Source organism: Erigeron canadensis, chromosome 8 (assembly GCF_010389155.1).
Source record: "Erigeron canadensis isolate Cc75 chromosome 8, C_canadensis_v1, whole genome shotgun sequence".
Classification (NCBI taxonomy): Eukaryota; Viridiplantae; Streptophyta; class Magnoliopsida; order Asterales; family Asteraceae; genus Erigeron; species Erigeron canadensis.
The window spans coordinates 48,219,985-48,240,131 of NC_057768.1; the positions used below are offsets into that span (position 1 = coordinate 48,219,985).

At 33.6% G+C, this 20,147-nt stretch overlaps 4 protein-coding genes across 6 annotated transcripts; all 4 read right to left on the reverse strand.

Moving 5' to 3' along the window:
• Positions 1–1,487: 1,487 nt before the first annotated feature.
• LOC122579055 (RNA polymerase II transcriptional coactivator KELP) lies at positions 1,488–3,450 on the reverse strand. Its single transcript, XM_043751145.1, has 3 exons — positions 2,978–3,450; positions 2,337–2,442; positions 1,488–1,825 (listed from the first exon to the last, which is right to left on the reverse strand). Exons 1-3 carry the CDS (start codon positions 3,290–3,292, stop codon positions 1,731–1,733), a joined length of 516 nt encoding a protein of 171 aa, XP_043607080.1. The 5' UTR covers positions 3,293–3,450; the 3' UTR covers positions 1,488–1,730.
• Positions 3,451–4,229: 779 nt separating this feature from the next.
• On the reverse strand, positions 4,230–5,788 carry LOC122611340. The gene is made up of 3 exons (XM_043784360.1): positions 5,423–5,788; positions 4,986–5,252; positions 4,230–4,474 (listed from the first exon to the last, which is right to left on the reverse strand). Exons 1-3 carry the CDS (start codon positions 5,689–5,691, stop codon positions 4,438–4,440), a joined length of 573 nt encoding a protein of 190 aa, XP_043640295.1. The 5' UTR covers positions 5,692–5,788; the 3' UTR covers positions 4,230–4,437.
• A 320-nt stretch (positions 5,789–6,108) lies between these two features.
• On the reverse strand, positions 6,109–9,947 carry LOC122611339 (F-box protein SKIP8). 3 transcript variants are annotated; one of them, XM_043784358.1, is made up of 4 exons: positions 9,847–9,947; positions 9,305–9,576; positions 7,273–7,469; positions 6,109–6,564 (listed from the first exon to the last, which is right to left on the reverse strand). In XM_043784358.1, exons 2-4 carry the CDS (start codon positions 9,545–9,547, stop codon positions 6,306–6,308), a joined length of 699 nt encoding a protein of 232 aa, XP_043640293.1. In that variant the 5' UTR covers positions 9,548–9,576; positions 9,847–9,947; the 3' UTR covers positions 6,109–6,305. The 3 variants fall into 3 exon arrangements, with proteins under 3 accessions (XP_043640293.1, XP_043640292.1, XP_043640291.1); XM_043784357.1 differs by having other exon boundaries at positions 9,305–9,638; XM_043784356.1 differs by lacking the exon at positions 9,847–9,947 and having other exon boundaries at positions 9,305–9,827.
• A 4,499-nt stretch (positions 9,948–14,446) lies between these two features.
• LOC122579384 (SUN domain-containing protein 5) lies at positions 14,447–18,717 on the reverse strand. Its single transcript, XM_043751551.1, has 4 exons — positions 18,378–18,717; positions 16,222–17,534; positions 15,782–15,867; positions 14,447–14,945 (listed from the first exon to the last, which is right to left on the reverse strand). The coding sequence occupies exons 1-4, from the start codon at positions 18,457–18,459 to the stop codon at positions 14,723–14,725; spliced, it is 1,704 nt and encodes a 567-aa protein (XP_043607486.1). The 5' UTR covers positions 18,460–18,717; the 3' UTR covers positions 14,447–14,722.
• Between the last annotated feature and the right edge of the window lie 1,430 nt (positions 18,718–20,147).

The following is a 20,147-nucleotide window of genomic DNA, read 5'->3' on the forward strand; positions in this document are numbered from 1 at the left end:
GTTTTTTGACCCCAGGGAGACGTTGCCTAGGATCGACACTGCGTCATGCAAGCATTTATACATACAATAGTACCTAAAAGCTTGGACACTTAAAATTTACTATAGTTTAATTAGAAACCTTAAAATAAGAGATAAAAAGTAAGGAAAAAAAAAAATTTGATGATTAAAGTTAGAAACTCAAAATTAATTGATAAAAATTAAAAACTATAAAATTAAACTATAATTAAGTTTGTATACAAAAAGTTAGACTAAAGTTAAAAAACCAATAAGTTGAGTGGTACAAATAAATTAAAAGCTTTAAAATAAAAGATAGAAAGTAGAAAAAAAAAAAAAAATTGATGATTAATGTTAGAATCCAAAGTTAATTGATAAAAATTAAAAACTTTAAAAGTAAATTATACTTGTATATAAAAAGTTAAACTAAAAGTTAAGTGGTAAAAATAAGAAACGGTAAAAATATACAATCGTAAAAGAAAAAAAAATGCAGAAAATGACAAAATAAGAATAAGACAAAATTGTTGACGTCAGCAGGTAGCTAAGAAATCAAAAAGGTTATTGGCTAAGGGAATGACAGGTCAATCGTGTATTCGATAACGTTTCTGATTTTGTTCATGTATACAATAAACCTTTTGTAAGTTCATGTATACAATGACTTTTCGGCCTTAGTTGATTACATTTCCGTGCACTTAACCCGCACATCTCTATATGGAACCCAGGAATGTGTTCTTTTGTAAGCATGCTATCTGCAGACTTGTTTATAAAACAGAAGGGACATACCGTCAGAAGCTATGGAAACCAAGGGGAGTTCATTGAAAGGTCTCAGTCAGCCTGAAATGGTGACAAGACCACCCTAGCCTTAAGCGATCTGGCCAGCCAGGTTCCTTCACATATGATCAAAAATCAGCATAACATTTTTTTCTATGATGTTTGGTTTCATAATAGTTATTTAATAAAATGATGGGAAATCAAATTTGTTATCAAAAACATGTTACTACATGTAAGATAGAGAAAGTCGATTTCTAATTTTGAAATTTTGCAAATGGCCCGACCCGCGATAACCCAGCCCGGCCCACGACCCGCAATTACATGCAAATCGGAACCGTGACCCGGCCCGTGATGGTTCAGATCGGGTTCGAGCGGGTCGCGGGTTTCCTTCACCTTTTTTCGGTTTTTGGCTTGGCCCGGCCCGACCCGCGCAACCCGTGTACCGAAAATGCAACAAAAGCTTGACATGTGACCCGGCCCGTTAGCCCTTCGGGGGGGTCAGTTCGGGCCGGTTCCGGGTCGGGTCACGGGTTTCGTTTTTTTTCTCATCCCTAGATAAAACCACCATGATAAGTCATAACGGTCTTCCAATGTAAGTGAGTTTCAACAAGAGCAATTTAAAGTTTCTCTCAAAGTGTTCGTATACAGCGCCCATTCTTAATATTCCACCAAAAAGAAAACATTTCTACCACAAAACTATGTTCATAACCCACATACAGATATTGGTAGCACGGGAAATTAATAGTTTATACACTAACTATCAAACATGAGTCTATATTACCTATTTGAGGGTTCTTAAAATGTTTTCAACAGTAAAAACGACATATGAAAGAACACTGGGGAGACCAAAAGAGAACAAAACATGGTGCACTATAATAGGAACCCGATGAGTTACAATAGATAGGGTTTATTTCTAAATACTACAATGCCGTTAAGCTTTGAGTTGCACCTTAAAGATCAGATATTTAGTTCATCCTTTCCTCCAATTTCTTGATAGCTTTCTCTATTGCAGGCACATTCTTGCTGAAGGTAGTCCATTGCTCAGCAGTCAAACTGATACCTAAAAACAGCAGTGAAGAGAAAGGTCTCATACATAATTAAAACATACCGAAAAAGATGAATAGAAACCAACTGTAAGGAGAATGTAAAATATTAAAGAACAATACTTATGCCTATAAGTAACACATCTAATCAATTCAATACTTGACACATGAGTTAACATTATTTCCTCTTTCATTACCTCCACCTTTCATTTTCCGTATGTCATACCTCACGTCTCAAACCAGTTCGTGTTAAAACACTATTTCCTTTACTAAAAGTCATGAAAATCTTGAAAGTAGAAAGCAGCAATCATCATGATATATGATAAAGCACAGCCTAATCCAATGTTAATCTAAATTATGAAACCCGGTAATGCATCAATAGATTTTTTAGTAAACTAGCATGACTTGAAAAGGCCCATAAACTACGGTGCTTACGAGACAACAAACTTGTTATCCAGAAAGCAACCAGTTAGAGATATGTGAAAGCATTACCGATTAAACATCCAAATATAAGAACATCAATGATACCTTTAGAGCTAGGAAGCTCTTTGCCATCTTTTCTATAGTACTCCCTTATTGACACCAAACTTTTCCCTCTAAATTCAGTAAGCGTCACCCTTCTTTTATCCGACAACTGCAACCATCAGAAATATCAAACCACGGTCACATCATATAAACAACATAATTACATTTTAGAGTTTTCTGTAACTATAATGTATATCAATAGCCACAGGTGTGCCGCCTAGTTACTTCAATTGGGTGGACACTCTCCGTGGCAGGCGGTTGAGTCGGTCTAGACATTGTCTTAGATAGTTAAATATATTGTCCTTGAGCAGGGCATGTGGATTGTGGACGTTGTTTGGTATCAACGTTAAAAGTTTCTTTTAACTTTTATCAATCATAACCAGGTAATTTTGTTTTATAATATTATGAAAACATCTCAACATGAAACATATAATGTTAGGGTTTAACAATACCAATTTGGGGATTTTTACCTTCAATGAAGAACTTTAATCTGAAATTAACAACACAATATATGATATTAACTAATCACATCAAATCAAATCAAACTAAAACAACAAATTCAAAGCACATTAATTAAAAAAATAAACCTAAATTAGGGTTTCAAACATGTAAAATTTAATAAAATAAAAATAAGAGGAGCTTACTCTGCAAATAATAAGATCTCCTTCATCATCATATTCTTTGCCACCTTTTTTCTTATTATCATCTTCACTTTGTTCTTCTTCTTCTTCATCATCTTGTTCACTTTTTTCCTTACCTTCAGCTTTAGCTTGTTGTTCTTCGAGGTACGTCTGAACGATATTCCGTACAAGCTTTTTCCGTTCGGGTTCAGATAAATTGATTCCGAGCTTTTCGGATGCTGATTGTCTGACTTGAAATTCAGTGGTGGATTCCATGTCTGAATTTTGAAGGACTTCCAACACTGCTTCTTTTATTTTATTTGTTAATTCTGAATCCATATTATTATTCTGAATCCAAAGATGATAGATGTTGTGTTTGCCTGATTTAGGTTTTTCTGAAGCTAATAAATGAATCGTTCGGATGGCTCGTCTTCTAGCACTAATACGGTCAGGTCAGAGGTATCAGACGATAGTTTGGGTAAAGCTGTTTTGGAATCAAAGTTTCGTCTATTTTTAGATATTGGGCCTATTGTTATTTAACTAGCCCAAGTGACGCATCCAATCACGATTAAAGATTAGTGCGCTTTTTTTACTTGGTATTAATCCGTAACCTTAATGCATATTTGGTCATGTATGGCTCAAATATAATGATGTACTGACTAGTAGGCCAGCATCTAGGTGGAGTATTTTTTAGTCTTATTTATGCAGTCTAACAGACATATCTTGCGGCCATTTCCAAACATTTCCCTAACCAATTCCAAAATTGTAACTAGTAAGATTCGAAGCCTAAACCTATTCCAGGATTCTCATCTTGAATGACCCAAAACTAACTTATTTATGTGTGTGAGGGGAAAACAAGAAAGAACACATCATCATGACAACACTGAAAAGCTAATTCGAGACTCCATATATGACACCGACGGTAAACACCGGGCCTATACCGCTTAGTATGACATTCCTCAGTAATTAGTTAGTTAATTTACGTCTCAAGTTATATATCGTATGTAAAGTCCATTGATGTTAAAATTACTCTTGTAACTTACTCCAATCCTACTTTGTATATTTTTCCCTCCTTTGTGTTATATCGTATGTACAAAGTCCATCATCCATAGCTAATTACTTTATACATTTAATAATGGTTGACATCCAAATTAATTGGGACGCCGTCGTATATCATCAAGAATTGTTGAAACTGACAATTACAATCAAGAAATTGCCACAAGTTATTCAACATTGTGCAAATCACATGCAACTATGTTAGTGATTCATAAACAAGTGCGCATACAAGTGCTGTAATTGATAATAATATAACAAATTCTTTATACAAAGTATTTGGCAAAATCGTAAACGGTATCAAATATCAAGACTAATCAATGTTGAACCCCCTTCAGTATTTTCATATAGAATTCATTGGGAGCTTCTGTATCTACTCAAAAACAATTATAATTCGGGGCCATCGAGATCAGCTTCTTGTAACCTTTTCTTTATCTCTTAAATTTCCTAGGTCCTTGCTTCTTCTCGCTGCAAGGATTTCGAAAAGTCAAAAACCACTGGATCGATAAGGTGATAAACAGATTGCATTTTGACTTTTGAAGTCAAACACATTACTTTAAGCTTCCAATATGACACAATCCTTCAAAGGAATTTACAAAAAACTTACAACAGTATTTCACTCTAAACATGTGTAACAAACCCAAATTGTTAATGATATACTCTTCTAACAAAACTTATAAACACTGAATTATTTATTAGAAATGTGCTTGACCTACCAATATCAATAGATGGATTGGTATATGGTGGAGCCTAAGACCGAGAGTTCTTAGGTTCAAATCCTAGTGTGACCAAAATGCTCCCGGGAATGGAGATAGGGGTTTTCCCATACTGGGTTTCCTCTGGAATTGGAGTTGGGTATACGAAGAGGCATGCGAGCCCAAATTTGCCATTAAAAAAAAAAAACAAATGTGCTTGACCTCAAAAGTCAATCTTTGTCTTATGGTAACAAAAGGGAATGAATAATGGTAGATATGGCTACCTTGACTCGGTCTCTCCAGTAGCCGTGGCGGAAACAGAGGTGGTGGTGGTGGGTGAAGTCCTTGGGACAGTTCCAAAGCCAGCAACCTCGTCCATGCTCTGACCTTGGCGCCGGTAACGACCACCAGTGGCGATGAAACCAGGGCAAGGCCTGTAAGCTTTAATAGGCCACCAACCAAAACCGGGTACTGTCGCAATCCCACCTTGAATCCTTCCTTCACCATTGCACCCTCTTTCTATCTCTGCTTTCCCACATGACTTGCAACCCCTGCATACCATACATGCATACATATACACATACATACAAAATCAATTATACACCATATATTAATATTTATGCTACTAAATTCATTTTGTTAATCTCAGATTCTCAGATATTTAACTTTAATGAAAAGGAATAGGGGATAATCAAAATTGAAACTGGAATTGGAATCTTACCCCAAAGGGATTGAATTGATTGGTTGAGTAAAGGTGTCAGATGAGCTGCTTTCTTGTTGCTCATCATCGTCATCTTTTTCTTGTTTATCGACAGTGGAAGGTGAAGAAGAGGAAGCTCGGATTAGGATGAGCGAAGATCTCGCAGTCACTGGTTGCAATAATAATAATTTATTGTTGTTGTTAGAACCAAAAGAGGAAAATTGTTGGATAGAAATTGGGTACTGATTATGGTGTGAAATTGGGCTGGAAAACAGTGTTGTAGCTGCCATTTCTGTTCTCCTTTCTTTTCCTCTTTTTTTGGCCTGTAAAATTGAGGCCAAGAAGGAGAGAACCGTATCTCTGATGTGTGGCTGACAAGAGGCGCTTTGCCCACACACGTTGTTTTGTAATTTTAGTATTTACTTATTTAATTTAATTTAACTTAATTACAGTACACTGTAACTGTATATACAAACTGAAGTTACTTTTCCAGGCACGAAATTATAATTCGTTTTGGTATTTCACTTCTCACAACTCCTGAACCAATCATTTTTCTAATTAAAGGTTGCTTAGTACTTGGGTTAGCTTAACGGGTTACAAACTTATCAAAATTGATGATTATAACGGCTTCATAGCTCACTCAAATACCCTCTTTACATATGAATGTTTTATACCCAATCGGAAGGAGCAAAAAAGATCAACAGACATCGATCAATAGGAGAAAAAGATAGATTCATATACGATCATAAATATCCATCCAAATTCCAAAATAAACCAACATATCTTCAGGAGTCCTGCATTCCTAGTAGTTAAGAAAAAAACTGTACCATATCCTTTTCCGCCTTATCTTGATAAAGGTGTCATCTAAACTCAATATAAATAAAAGCATCTTCCTTCTCAATTCTCACCCAAGCATTGGAGGTTGATCAGCCCCTTCACCATTTTCAAGCATCAGGGAGCTATGGTGGTGAACCATCAACCACTGATCATTGTGGAACTCAAACACATTTGTCATGTTCATAGTGCCATGGTCCACTCCAACATGGGCTTTCATTGTCACCCAAGCTATCCCGGGCAATACCCGTGACCTTACATCCCGAACCTGGAAATTCAGTTGCTCCCAGTTAAAAGCCAATTGCCAGCTCCCCAAGACCCCGCTATACCTGCACGAATTCAAAACATGCTCTACACACATAAATAAAATGCATATCATACACAAATAGATAAATAAGATGCATAGAAAAGTAAGCAACATTGGTACAGTTTTATTTTGGTAACCAACTTCGTTCTAACTTAATTTTGGTAACCAACTATGTTTAGACCAGCTTCCAAAAGTTTCAATACAAGGTGACAGTGTCGGTAGCTTTTGACCGTGTCAACCCCTTTTTCCTAAGGAGGTGTATGAAGCCCATCATGCTTAGGTATTCACTTTGATGGATTTTTCTTGGTGGAGACAGGTTGGTTGCCCAAACCAGAAATAAACTGATAGCTGGTTACCTTTATATGCAACAGCTCATAAACCAAAATATAAATGTGAACACCCTGAACAGCAGAGCAACTTGCCTCAATTCCATGTTTTGGTAGACTAATGATTGTTTTTTCTTGTGTATTTTCAGAACCCATCATATATGAAGCTTAAAGGTCTTCCAAGTTGATATTAAAGTGCAACTTACACAGTGGGAGCATACACCAGATTTAGAACATTAGAGATTTCCAAACCATGTTGAAAAAAAGATGCAAATGGCATTTGACAATTATTATTAGGAGTCAGTTATTTTTATGTACAACACTTTGTTACGTATTAAACATATGATGGGAAAAATTCTAAAAGATATATATTTAAAAGCCAACAGGTAGATAGTAAAGCTCACCCACTGAAGAGCTCCCCTGAGGCATGGATACATTTAACATAATCTGCATTAAGCCAAAACCGACCCATATCTGGAAGAGATCTTTCCCTAATGATGTCAAAAAACTGCTGATTGGTATTCATAATTGCTCTGGTAGCTGCATAGTAGGCCTTCCACCCATTAGCAGGAATCACACTACCCTGTTCCAGTGTAAAATCCTGAAAAAGGAAGTACCAAATTCAAACCGGGTATTAATATTTTTACCAGAAAAGTTCTTTAGAATCTATATAAAAAAATTGAGACATGACAAAGAAAATTAACCAAGAACAATTAGCAATTTATAGCTAAACAAAGCTTTATATAACACAGATATGCAGAAGTGTGTTCCAGCTAAGCAACGTGGAAGAACACAAACATATCAACCTAATACTTTCATTACTACCATTGTGGTGTGTTGTATAAACATGTCAAATGATTCTCCTTCATGTCTGTACCTTTTAACGGTAAACATACATACACTCCACAGATATATGCATATGGCGCCCAAGTGCCCATCATACTACATGCAATGCTTCATACAATTATAGAAACCCGGCTGTGATCACATTCAGGGTATATGCTTACCAGCCCCTGGAGTTCTACTTTGAGCCATAGAGTGCATTTCCTATATGATAATGCATGAGTAAATGCTTAATTCTGAGGAATAATTTTGTTATACCATACAAGACATGTATTAACAGACAAGAAATAAGTAAAGAGCATTGTATAGAAAGTTATGCAGATCCCTCTAATTAATATATATATATATATATATATATAAACTGAATATTTTTATCATATAGAAAAACAGATCAAAGTAACCCTACACATTCCAACAAAACAATTTGGAGAAACATGGTCCTGTTATGTTGAATTTCTAGGTTTAAAAGAAAACAAGTGGAGAAAATGATAATAATATTAGGCAAGCAGGCACATTTCATTCCCTTATAACACACAATAAATCTGTATGCAACTTTTAACTAGTCATTCAGATTCATTACCTGGTTTATAATAGCCCCATAAACCAGATGATCCTAAAACTTTGATAACCATTCCGTGCTATCTCAATAAACCTAACATATATATGGGCCCAATATCTTTGTACAACTCAATGTTGAACTGTTTGAGTGTTGATTGTTATTATACGTAGACAAACTACAGTGTCCAGTTCATGTTTAACATCGATTGACCAAATATTACTCCCCCTCATCCCGGAAAATGCAATCGTTTCTATTTTGTTGTCCCAAAAACTGCTAGATCGCCTTCTTGGGCATGTTCTTCATGTGTATTGTACTTATATATGCCTGTTTGGTAACTATTGTGTAAAGCTAGTATATTCCAATGTGGTCCACCGTCCACGAGTTTTCTTTATTAAGTCCCTTCAATCAATTGTCCAATATTTTATCAAACTAACTGCCAAATCAAAGGTTCCAATTTTTAATTGGGACAAAGGAAACAGTTATTTTAATATCTACCTCCTACCTCCACTAGATACATTCTCAAAACATTCAAAATGTTGTGACTGGTTCATGAACGTGTAGTTTGAACCAGCTCAATAACTTCAAAATAGCTATTTCAATTATTTGGAAATCTAGTAAATCAGCTGATTGAAGCTTAAACAACACTAAATGAGTAAATGGTGCACTAGTTGCCTTCAAAACTAAAAATTGAGAACTAACATACATTGTAGAACAATTGTTCAGTCACACAGACTAACTTAATGCACATCCTCAGCAAATTCAACCGCCAGCTAGCTTAACCAATATATGGATTTAGCTTATTCTTCAGCTGTTGTTTGATACGTTCCATACAGGTAGTGATATATTCATCCATGTCAAACTAGTAAATGACACACGGCAAAGATGCATAAAGATTCACATAACTAGCAGACAGGTTTTCAAATCATTAGAAATTACAAATAACAACTATTCACACATCACCTGCCACAAACAATAGATACAACTATACGAATACAAATGTAACTTTAACGGTGAAGGATAAAAGGAAGAGGGACCTTATGATAAAGAGCCTTCCAAGCATTATCATCATTAGCAGCTTTCCTCATAGAAGAATTAGTCATAGACAACCTACAAAGACTAGGGAAATCCAAATAACTCAAAGCATGTGTCGTGATCTCTGGAACCAACTGTTCCATCATCGACGCACCGATCATTTGCTGCCGTTCCCTATCCCTCTCCACCCCCGCCACTTGTCCATTACCACCATTCATCATCCTCGCAGTCGCCGTTACAGCCATGGACTCACAACAACTACTTCCAACAATTCCTTTACAATTAACACAGGCACAATTACAAGCCCTAATTTTATCTATATTCTTTTTGGTGAATCTAAAAGGAAAGAGAGAAAATAAGCAACAAATCAGGGTTACGATTAGGGCTAGAATTAGAGATACGAAAGGGAAATCGCTCTCCATTGAGAAATATTTTTGTTAGACATGAAATCTTTACCAAACATAAAACCCTAATAAATATATAATTATGTCTATATATATAGTTTGTGTCTATAAAACTGCCTTTTTGTTTATATTTTTGTTACCTCTTTTTTGAGAATCCTAGAGTTTCCCTGTGGCATGAGATATATAGAGAGAGAAAGAAGGAAGGTGTTATATTTTTAGAGAGAGAAAGTGGCCGCTGAAGAAGACATGTAACTGACGAGCAGACTATGTATGTAACGCCTTTGGTTAAATAATACTGAGTGATGTAGTTAATAATAGTAACTATGCGTGGTTAATCTTTTATTATACTAAAGCACTGATCATTGTTTTCAATTTTGACTTTAATTTACATTTTTTTGTTTTTTATCACAAATTTATATTTTTTATCCAATAATTTTAATATATTAAATAAATAATGATTGTTAATATATATATATAATAAAATAATATGTAATATTTATCCAATAAAATAATAACTAATATATATCCAATTGAATAATAACTAGGTTCTAGATAAAATAAAACAAGTATTAAAGTAAAACAAATAAAACAATAGATTTTTTTTCACTAACAATCATTGTGCATCATTAAAATCATCGTGTATCAATATATATGTGAATCTCCGTGCATCAATTTTATTATGATCTAAAGGTCAAGATCTTGTCTTATTTATTTTACTTTAATACTTGTTTTACAATAACTAACCTCATAATAACTAATATATATATATCCAATAGTATGTTCTATCATATAAATATAAATTAATTAATTAAAAATAAATAAAATTTGACATAAATATATATATATTAACATTTTAAGAACAACTTCGATGAATATATTTGAAAAAAATATTTTAATATAAAACTCAAAGTGTTGATATATTGATCAATTTTTATTACTCAAAATAATATATTATGTTTTAAATCATAATAAAAATATCTAATATTGATAACATCCTAAGCCTCGTGTATTAGACACGAGCCTAAAACAGCTGAACTAATGACTTATTGACCAATCATATCACTCAATTTCGTCAAATTGATTCTCGCTTACGTCATCATAATCCTAATAATCATTATTAATATTTGTAGCAAAAGTCTCACTAATTTACAATTTTTTGTTTTTCATCAATAATTTATATTTTTTTAGCCCTAAATACTTAATTTATACTTTTTATAATATTTAGTCCCATCAACTTGAGGATATTTTTTTATAATATTTTATCATTTAATTAATTCGTTTATTGACCAATCACAACTCTCGATTTTTCTCAAACTTTTCACAAGTATGTTTAATATCACATTATGAGTATAACTGGTTTCAATAAAATTTTATAATATGGAAAATATTGCAACATTTGTCTTGTGGAGTGACTATGACAAACAAATCCATCAATATGATGTAATTATTGTATTACAATTTGCAAAGTATAACACTTGGAATCGTATATCTTCAAAACTGAAAGTTTTTATGACTTAAATAATTGAATGTTTGGAGATCTGATATTAATAATATTGTAAGTCTCGTGTCCAGTGTTGGACACAGGTCTAAAATCTAGTGTATGTATTATTGGATGGCGTTAAATGGTTCCGTTTAAAATTTCACGGAAGGGCAATTTTGTTTTCTTATTTTTTTTTATAATGATAAACTAATTGATGCCTAAAGATATGCCTCATAGTAAGTAAAATGATGACATGTGAAAAAATCAGGGGACAAGATTAGGAAAGAGAATTAGTGGAATCCACATGTCAAATTCTTAAGGTTTTAGGTTGATTTTTAGACATATAAGTTAGGTTGATTAATCATTTCTTTTCTTTTTTTCCTTTTAACTTTACAAAGTGCAAGTTTATAACTAACTAGTTTTTGACCCCAGTCGTTGCCCAGGATCAACGTTGTGTCATGCAAACATATATACATACAACATTACCTACACGTTTGGACACTTAATGTTGCTATAAAGAGTGCAAACTAAAAAATTTGTGAGCAAAACCAAGAGTTTGATGGTAAAAGTTATAAGCCTTAAAATAAGAGATAAAAATTTATAAAAAAAAAAAAGATTTGATGATTAAAATTAGAACTATAGTTAAGTTTGTATATAAAAAGTAAAACTAAAGTTAGAAAAATCCAAAACTTAATTGTTAAAAATAAGTTACAAACGTTAAAATAAGAAATCGAAAGTAAAAAAATTTTTTTTAATTAAAGTTAAAATCCAAAGTTAATTGATAAAAATTAAAAACTTTAAAAGTAAATTATACTTGTGTACAAAAAGTAGACTAAAGTGATAAACCTAAAAGTTAAGTGGTAAAAATAATAAACTCTGAAAGTATACAATTATTTTTAAAAAAGACATAATAGGAAAAAGACAAAATTGTTGACGTTAGTTAAGGCTTCAACAATTGTTATATATAAATAATGCTAAATCCACCCAAAAAAAAATATAAGATCATATGATCTTGACACTTAAAAAAATTAAATGATAAAATTAAAAGAAAAAATTAATAGATAAGACTGGATTTTTAAAATAACAAGTTAGCTAAAATCAAATGCTATGTTATAATAAAGTAACAATTAAATAAATCTTCTCTATCCTTAATAAAACAAGGTTCCTTAGCCTAATGCCTTCTAAAATTTTGCCAAGGGGCAACATTGCCCTTTCATTAGCTTAATTTTTGTTTAAATTTTGTTTTAACGTCAAAAAAAACAAAAACAATTTAACGTTTTTCCAGCTGAATTTAATGCTAAAATTTTGCCAGGTGCATATGATATTATTATTTGGTGAGTTTGCAACACCTTACAAGGACCGAGCTCCATTTATATTTTATGTATAGGGCGAACACTTAAAGATGTTCCCAGCTGAATTTAACGTTTTCCTCGGAAAAAGATTTGCTTGGAGAATCAACGTATCAAAATACAATATCGAGCACAAGTCTGATTTGTACACAGTTTACAAGTTCTCAGATAATGTTAGTGTTATTGAGGCTATACTCCATAGGGCATCAGGTGATAAAGTATTTATCAAATATAGTACCACGTAACGCTTGAAATTAACTTTTTTTTATTTCAATTATCTTAACACACATTATTTAAACTAATTTAAAATAGGGTGGCTCATCTGATGTTAATCTCCAAGTGTTGAATGAACTGCCATTAAGTATTAGGCTTAACAGAGAGGTACAACTTATTACATGCCAAACTTTTATTATTGAACCTTAAACTTAAACACGAAAACTGTTATACATATATTAAATTATTTCTAATTTTAAACATAAATAGGATGTTGTGTTCGGGACCAGTGAAACAGCCGATACTGCCTCAAGTTCAGGTTCTAAGAAAGTTGTTGAACATGAAGATGTAGATGATGTTCATAAAATGAAAGTTCCAAAGCTACCAAACTAATTCTCATAAACACACCTCCTACTTGAAGAACCCATTTGATGTTTCATGTTTTCTTTAAATGTTTTACCTTCTACATTTTTTAGTAATATATTGTTTCGCTACAATTTTATTTTATTGATTTCATGAAACTTCGAGTCGCCCAAAAAACTATGTATGGAATCATTGTAGGTGATTTAATTAAATATTATGGTTAATTGGATAAACGCACTTACAAGTATTTCAATATATAAAATTTCATATGTATTTTGCTACTCATACCCGGGTTGATTAGCTAGTAGATAAATATATGACGGATGGTTGTTCAAGACTTCAAGTTGTATGAAAAGGCCTGACTTTTGATTTAGATGTATTTTTAACTAGATTATTTTGTGACTCATTCTAACTTTTTCTTTATCAATCTTTCAAGATTTAAAAAGAAAAAAAAAATTGAAATTTAATTCTCTTAGTAATGAGATCATTACCACCTAGCTAAATGACTTTTCTTTAGTTTGGATGATACAGTGAAACCTCTATAAATTAATAGTATTGGGACTGAGATATGTTATTAATTTAGCGAGTTATTAGTTTATTGAGTGTTGATTTCCACTAGTTCTTTTAAGTTGGGTCTGAACAAATTATTAATTTTATCGAGATATTAATTTATCGAGTATTAATTTACAGAAGTTTGACTGTATATATGCTTATTCTTTTACTTTGGGTAACTTACCTTTTAATTTCTTTAGTTTAAGAAACTTTTTGTGATTTCTTTAATCTGAAGAAGACTTAACACTAAGAAAAAAATATCCAAGCTTGCCATTTAAATAAAGAAAAAAGATATTCCCATTATTTTAAGAAACAACATATTTTCCTAATCAAATAAATTAATATATTAGTTGCACAAATAAAGAAAGAATCACAATATATGTTACCTAAAGATTATATTCTGAAATTATATGTAATGGTTTCTTAGAAATTTAAAACTCTAAATTATAAAGAATAAATATCAAAACTTTGAGTGAGTAAACACTATTGTAAATGTTTATATATAGTTGAGCTAAAGCTATTAATACATAGCACGTGGCGGTAGTCGTGGCGGCGACGATGTGTTGGTGGGGCGACATTGGTGGTAGATAATGCGTCAAGTGGTGTAGATAATTGATGTAAAAGTAATTGATATAAATGGTTAATGGAGATATTTTAAAAGATAATTGATGTAAAAATAATTCCTCCGTTACTCCGTTTACATATATAATCAAATTACCAAGCTTGAAACCATGTATTGTATAGTGGATGTAACAAGATCACACCATCAAACACTTGGAAGAGTTCACGTGCTAACTCAACATACATAACGAGATCAAATTTACAATATTTAAACAAACGCATAACAAAGAACCCCAGATCTAAATCCATACCCGAGCAAAAATGTTCAAAGCCTGGAATAGTTGTTTATAACCTGATATCTAGAGGATGGGTTCATTTCAGCTTCACATTGAACCAATTTACTACAAAAGTACAATCTAAAAGAACCACAAAAAATATAACAGTTCTACATATTTCTATTTGTATAACCGGAACTGCAAAGATATATTAGTTAAAGTGTTAATAAAAGTTCAAAACCACAATTGCAGTGACAACACAGGTAACGAGTAGTAGCTTCCAATTAGTATTCTCCCTGCGTGCTCTGTTATAACGAGATTTAAAGATTCGATCTGCAACAATCTTCAAGATGACAGCAATGCCAAAAGATACACTCACAGTCAACACAGTGAGCTCAGCCTTGTCCAGGTTTTCTTGATCCCTTGCAACCTTCTCAATAGCTTGCCTGTAATCAACGGGTTCCCGTTAAGAAAAATAATAAGAACATCATGAAACTTTATCTTAGAAAAAATAAAAATATGATAATAGGCATTCCAAAATCAGGACCCTGATGCACCAGGGCCAACCTTTATATGCAAGCATGATATCTTTCTAAATACCTCTTACTATATGAAAGTCAACTATATTTGTTGTGTTTATAACTAGTGGTTACGAATGGCCCCACTCAAATTATGTTTTATATCAAACTGATCAAATGCTTCAAATGGGTGGTAAATCGCACAAAGTCCATTTTTAATACATATACCACCTCCAAACTAACTTACGGTTATTACTGTAACAATATAGTATTTATTTTTAATTTCACAATCAAAATTAATGCATATATCATCAACAAAAATAAAGTAAACAATGACAAAAAGATGACTGGATCAACTCAATCTGACCCGGTTGAGCCTGTTATTAAGCCCTACATCTCTTGCCACATGCCCACATCTAATATTGAGGGATTTCAACCTGGTATGTACGAACATATTTAGTTCTTGTTTTTCTTTATGCATATCAAATAAGTCACACAGGTCCGACCATGTTGTGAAAATATGGTGGATAACCATACAAATGAAGAAAAAATAACACAAGATGAAGAACACATACAGTGGACCGATTGAACTCTGCCTTAACTTTGACCGAAAGCAAATAAACCATTTATAGACTTAAACATATAACTTCTAAATATTCACCTCCATAACATGTAATCATGAACTAATTGTCAAAAGAAGGCAATCCACATATCAATAATGCATTTTATGTCTTAATTTTACAAGTGAATATAGCACTTATGACCTGAGCATGGCATTGTCTTTAACAATTGACTCCAGATGGGATGACACAAAAGCCTTCCACGACTCCAAGTCAGCAACTTCTTTTTCCTGAAATTGTTGATGGTATCAGGTGAACATAATTTTATTAGTTAATTACTTTACCTAGAGGTGGCATTGATTAATTTACTTATGAATGGGTCAATTCGGGGTATGTTTTACTTGTATATATTTGGGTCAAACTGGTCTAAAGTCGTCTACACTATATATTATCAAATGCATAAACCTCCTATGAAGTTTTTTTGAAAAAGAAAAGTATTCATCAAAATGATATACTTCAAATTATATCAGACACTAAGTACTTGTATAACTCTCAAAAGATCTGGCAAAAGAAGTTCTGATTCAACCAAACCCTCTCATTTTCCACCTCTAGCTCTAACCAACCATCTGGAAGAGATAACTAACCATGGTCGCCTTCCATAACAAAAGATCCTTAATTTCCAATCGGGCTTTCTCCACAAGCGCTGAATACTTAACAAGCTCAACATCTAGTTGAGGAATAAGATCTGATTGTCTCTTATTGAACTCTTTAATATAATTTTCCAGCAAAGATAAGTTCTTTTCGAGTAATCTGACCTTTTGCATCAGAATCTTTAAAACAGCATCACCATGTATTCTTCCATTACCTTTTGTTACAAGGTCGGGAATTTTTGTCACAGTATCGGGTAACTTTACCAGATCATCATCAACCCTTTTTCCATCATCAACACCTTCCTTCTTTTTACTAGCAGCATCAGGCACATTTGCTTTTTCACCTTCCATATTTCCATTTTTTGAGCCTGTAGTTTGTGATGAAGCAGGAGATTGGGTTAAACTAACGTTTTTTGATTCTTCTGAAGTCACAATAAGATCTTCAAGCATCCTCTCAATTGCATCCACACCATATACTTCAAAAAGATTTAACGTGCAGTAAAACTCCGACCCGTAATGACTAACTAAATTCAACTTCATGTATCTCGCCCATTTGGGTTCAGGGAGCTTGAAGTATTGATGGTGTTTAACGTTTACAGCAACAAAAGTTCCAAGAGGGTACCATGTTTCAGCTGGGAACACCAAGCTTCCAGACAATGAAAACTGCTTAAAATTAGAAGAATGGTGTTCAAAATTTGCAATTTTTACAGCATCAACTAAAGTCTCCTCTGCAAGCTCAATGATGACATATTTATCCACAACAGAACATGGGTTTCTTAAATACTTATCGTGATCTAAACCCAATATATTGCTTGCTCCATTTGCTTCCTTATTATGCGCCACAACTTTTGCACCCTTGGACGCAGAGGCGTAGTTATAATGAGTTCCATCAGGCTCGAGCCGGTGGGTAATATTTGGTATTCCGGTTGCTGCAGCACTTGGTGTGCTGCTTGACCCGTTATCTTGCTTTGTAATGTTTCTAAACTCGTCAAGATTAAGATAGGCGAGATGGGTCCTCCCATTTTGTATATCGTCCTGTTTCTTTTCTACGTAACTATCTTGAACTTCGGGATCACAAACTAATGCAGAGTAACCTAAAATCCTTGAAACTACTTCTTCAACCGGACTTGTTCCCTGAATATGATTCTTTTCAGTATCTACACAGCTATTTACAACACCATTCAAGTTCCCCGATAGATTGAACTCCACAAGCACCCTACCTGTATGACTTTGATCTTGTTCTTCGATATACGGATATGTAGCATTAGTAGTATCAGTGACATTACTATTATGTTCATCTACATTCCCTGCAAAAAATAATTTGAGACAGAACAATCATAATCAGATGATAGTGTTTGGATGTGCTTATACTGTATATTGCAAGTCATTATAGAGGGACAGCTAGCTGTTTGAGCAGCTGGCATATTCTGATTATTTAAGGATGAAAATTGACCCTTATATAATCCAGATAGTCACCATCATTTTGTTCTGGCTACATCAAAACTTATTATTCGATTCCTAAACATAGCATATAAAAATCAGGATGAGTTCCGCTATACCCAGAAACCAGAAGAATTCTCAGCAGAAAACATGTTCCAAATGAGATTTATCGAGGAACTTCAAACGTGTGGGGGTGTCAGCGAATTGCTTTATATTTAGGCAGACAATTTAAGCAAATGTGTGGGCCTGCTTATTTTGTAAGCAGATAAGCACTTGTTCGTAACATATGTAAAAGACAGTTTCCAAGTTTTGTTCAAAAACTTATATATGTAGTTTTCCAAACATAAAACCGATATAAACACACATTTCATTTTCCAGTAAAATGTGTACTGAAAGCTATAGAAACTTTAATTTAACTAAAATAGCTACTGTATGCTAGTTGAAAACTGATAAGGTAATCACTTTCAGAACGCAATGCCGCCGAATACCCCATAAGATCACACTTAAGAAAGACCCTAGAACATATTTTAAGCATATATATAAAACCTAGCAATGTAAAATTAGATGATACAAGTTAAGTTAAAATTAACAAACAGGGATCTCAAAATTCACAAGTCTAAGCATTATCACACAAATACAACAACATGATTAGCAAACAGGGGGTTTTAGAATTAATTATTAATTTCACAAATATAAAAGAGAGGGAATACCTTGTTGGTTGCTGGCAATGGCATTTTGGAAGCAGCCTAAGAAAAAGAATAATAAGGTGAGAAACGGGAACCTTAAGATCATTAATTGATTGATTAATTGATTGTTTAAATTAATGCCAAACCAAGCTCTGATTTTAATTAATTAGCTCTCCTTTTTCCTTTATCTTGTTTTTGTTAAAACTAAATGCGATTAATTATATGATATGATCATCATCATCCATGTACAGAAAAAGGGGTTTAAAAACCCACCCCTCCCTCTTTTGGTTGTCTCTAAATCTAATTCGATTTCTATTTCTATTTCTATTCCATTCAACAAACAAATACGAGTATTATTTTGCTGTGCTTATGGTAACGGCTCTGTTTGTGTTCCTTGTTTATTTATTTTTTATTTTTAACCTATTTTTATACTTTTTATTTCTATAATTAAAGAAATCAAATTATAAGATTTGGTCCATTTGGAATAATTGGATATTGCCTGTTAAAATGATGACACGTTTTTTGTGTCCACCCCAAAATCTAAAAGGGGGCTAAGTGAAAGTTTATAGCTTTTGCTCGACTTAAATCATCCCGAAACATCAAATCTAAAAAACTTATTCTCTCAGGGGTGTAAATGAGTCAAGCCTGCTCACGAAATACTCGAACTCGATTTGTAAATAGCTCGTTTCGAGCCGAGCTTTAACGAGCTCGAGCCGAATTCGAGCTTAACTGTTGACTTGTTTATTAAACGAGCTCGAGCTCGAGCTCGAGCTTTGAATCCATAACTCGATTAAGCTCGCGAGCCTAAACGAGCTTTCATATACTAATCGAGTTGAGCATAAACGAGCTTCTTTCACGAACCTCTCATAATCGAGCCTAGTTTTGATCACTTACCGAGCTCGATCTCGAGCCAAACTCGGACTTATTTAGTTTTTTTTAACAAACGAGCCGAGCTCGAGCTTTGAATCCATAACTCGATTAAGCTTGCGGGCCTAAACGAGCTTTCATATACTAATTGAGTCGAGCATAAACGAGCTTTTTTCACGAACCTCTCATAATCGAGCCTAGTTTTGATCACTTACCGAGCTCGATCTCGAGCCAAATTCGGACTTATTTAGTTTTTTTGACAAACGAGCCGAGCTCGAGCTTTCTTAACAAATCACGAGCCGGGATCGAGTTTATATAATAAGGCTCGAACGAGCCCGAGCTCCTTAAATGATCTCAAGCTCGGGCTCGGCTCAGCTCGTTTACACCCCTATTAAATCTCTCATTACCATATTGTCATCAAGATGGACATGGGACCATTTTGATCCCGTCTTTCCCAAATATCGTCAAATTTTAATACAGATCCCGTTCCTATTTGAATTGATACTTGGACAATACTAACATTATCCGCAATAACCGGATTTTTTTAAAACCGTCTCGGTCCTAATCCCGTGAACTCCCAAAAATGAATATCACTCCCTATCCCATTTGAAATTCAATACCAAATCTCGAAGCTAAAACCGAGACGAGATCAAGACTCGGTGTTTCTTGCTCATCCTTAGTTCTCATGCCACTATACACATCTCATCACATCAATACTGGACTCTATCATTCTACTTTTAAAGTATTAAATACTATACAAATAGGTGGACGCTATATATTTATACGAGTAAGTGTGACTTTGAACCACTAAATTAGAACCCAAAAAAAAAACCCAACTTACTCAATTAGAAAAAAAAAACTTAGCAGTGTCTGAGACTAACTGGTATGGCAAAGCCCTAGGCTAGCGATTTACTAGGCGCCATAGCC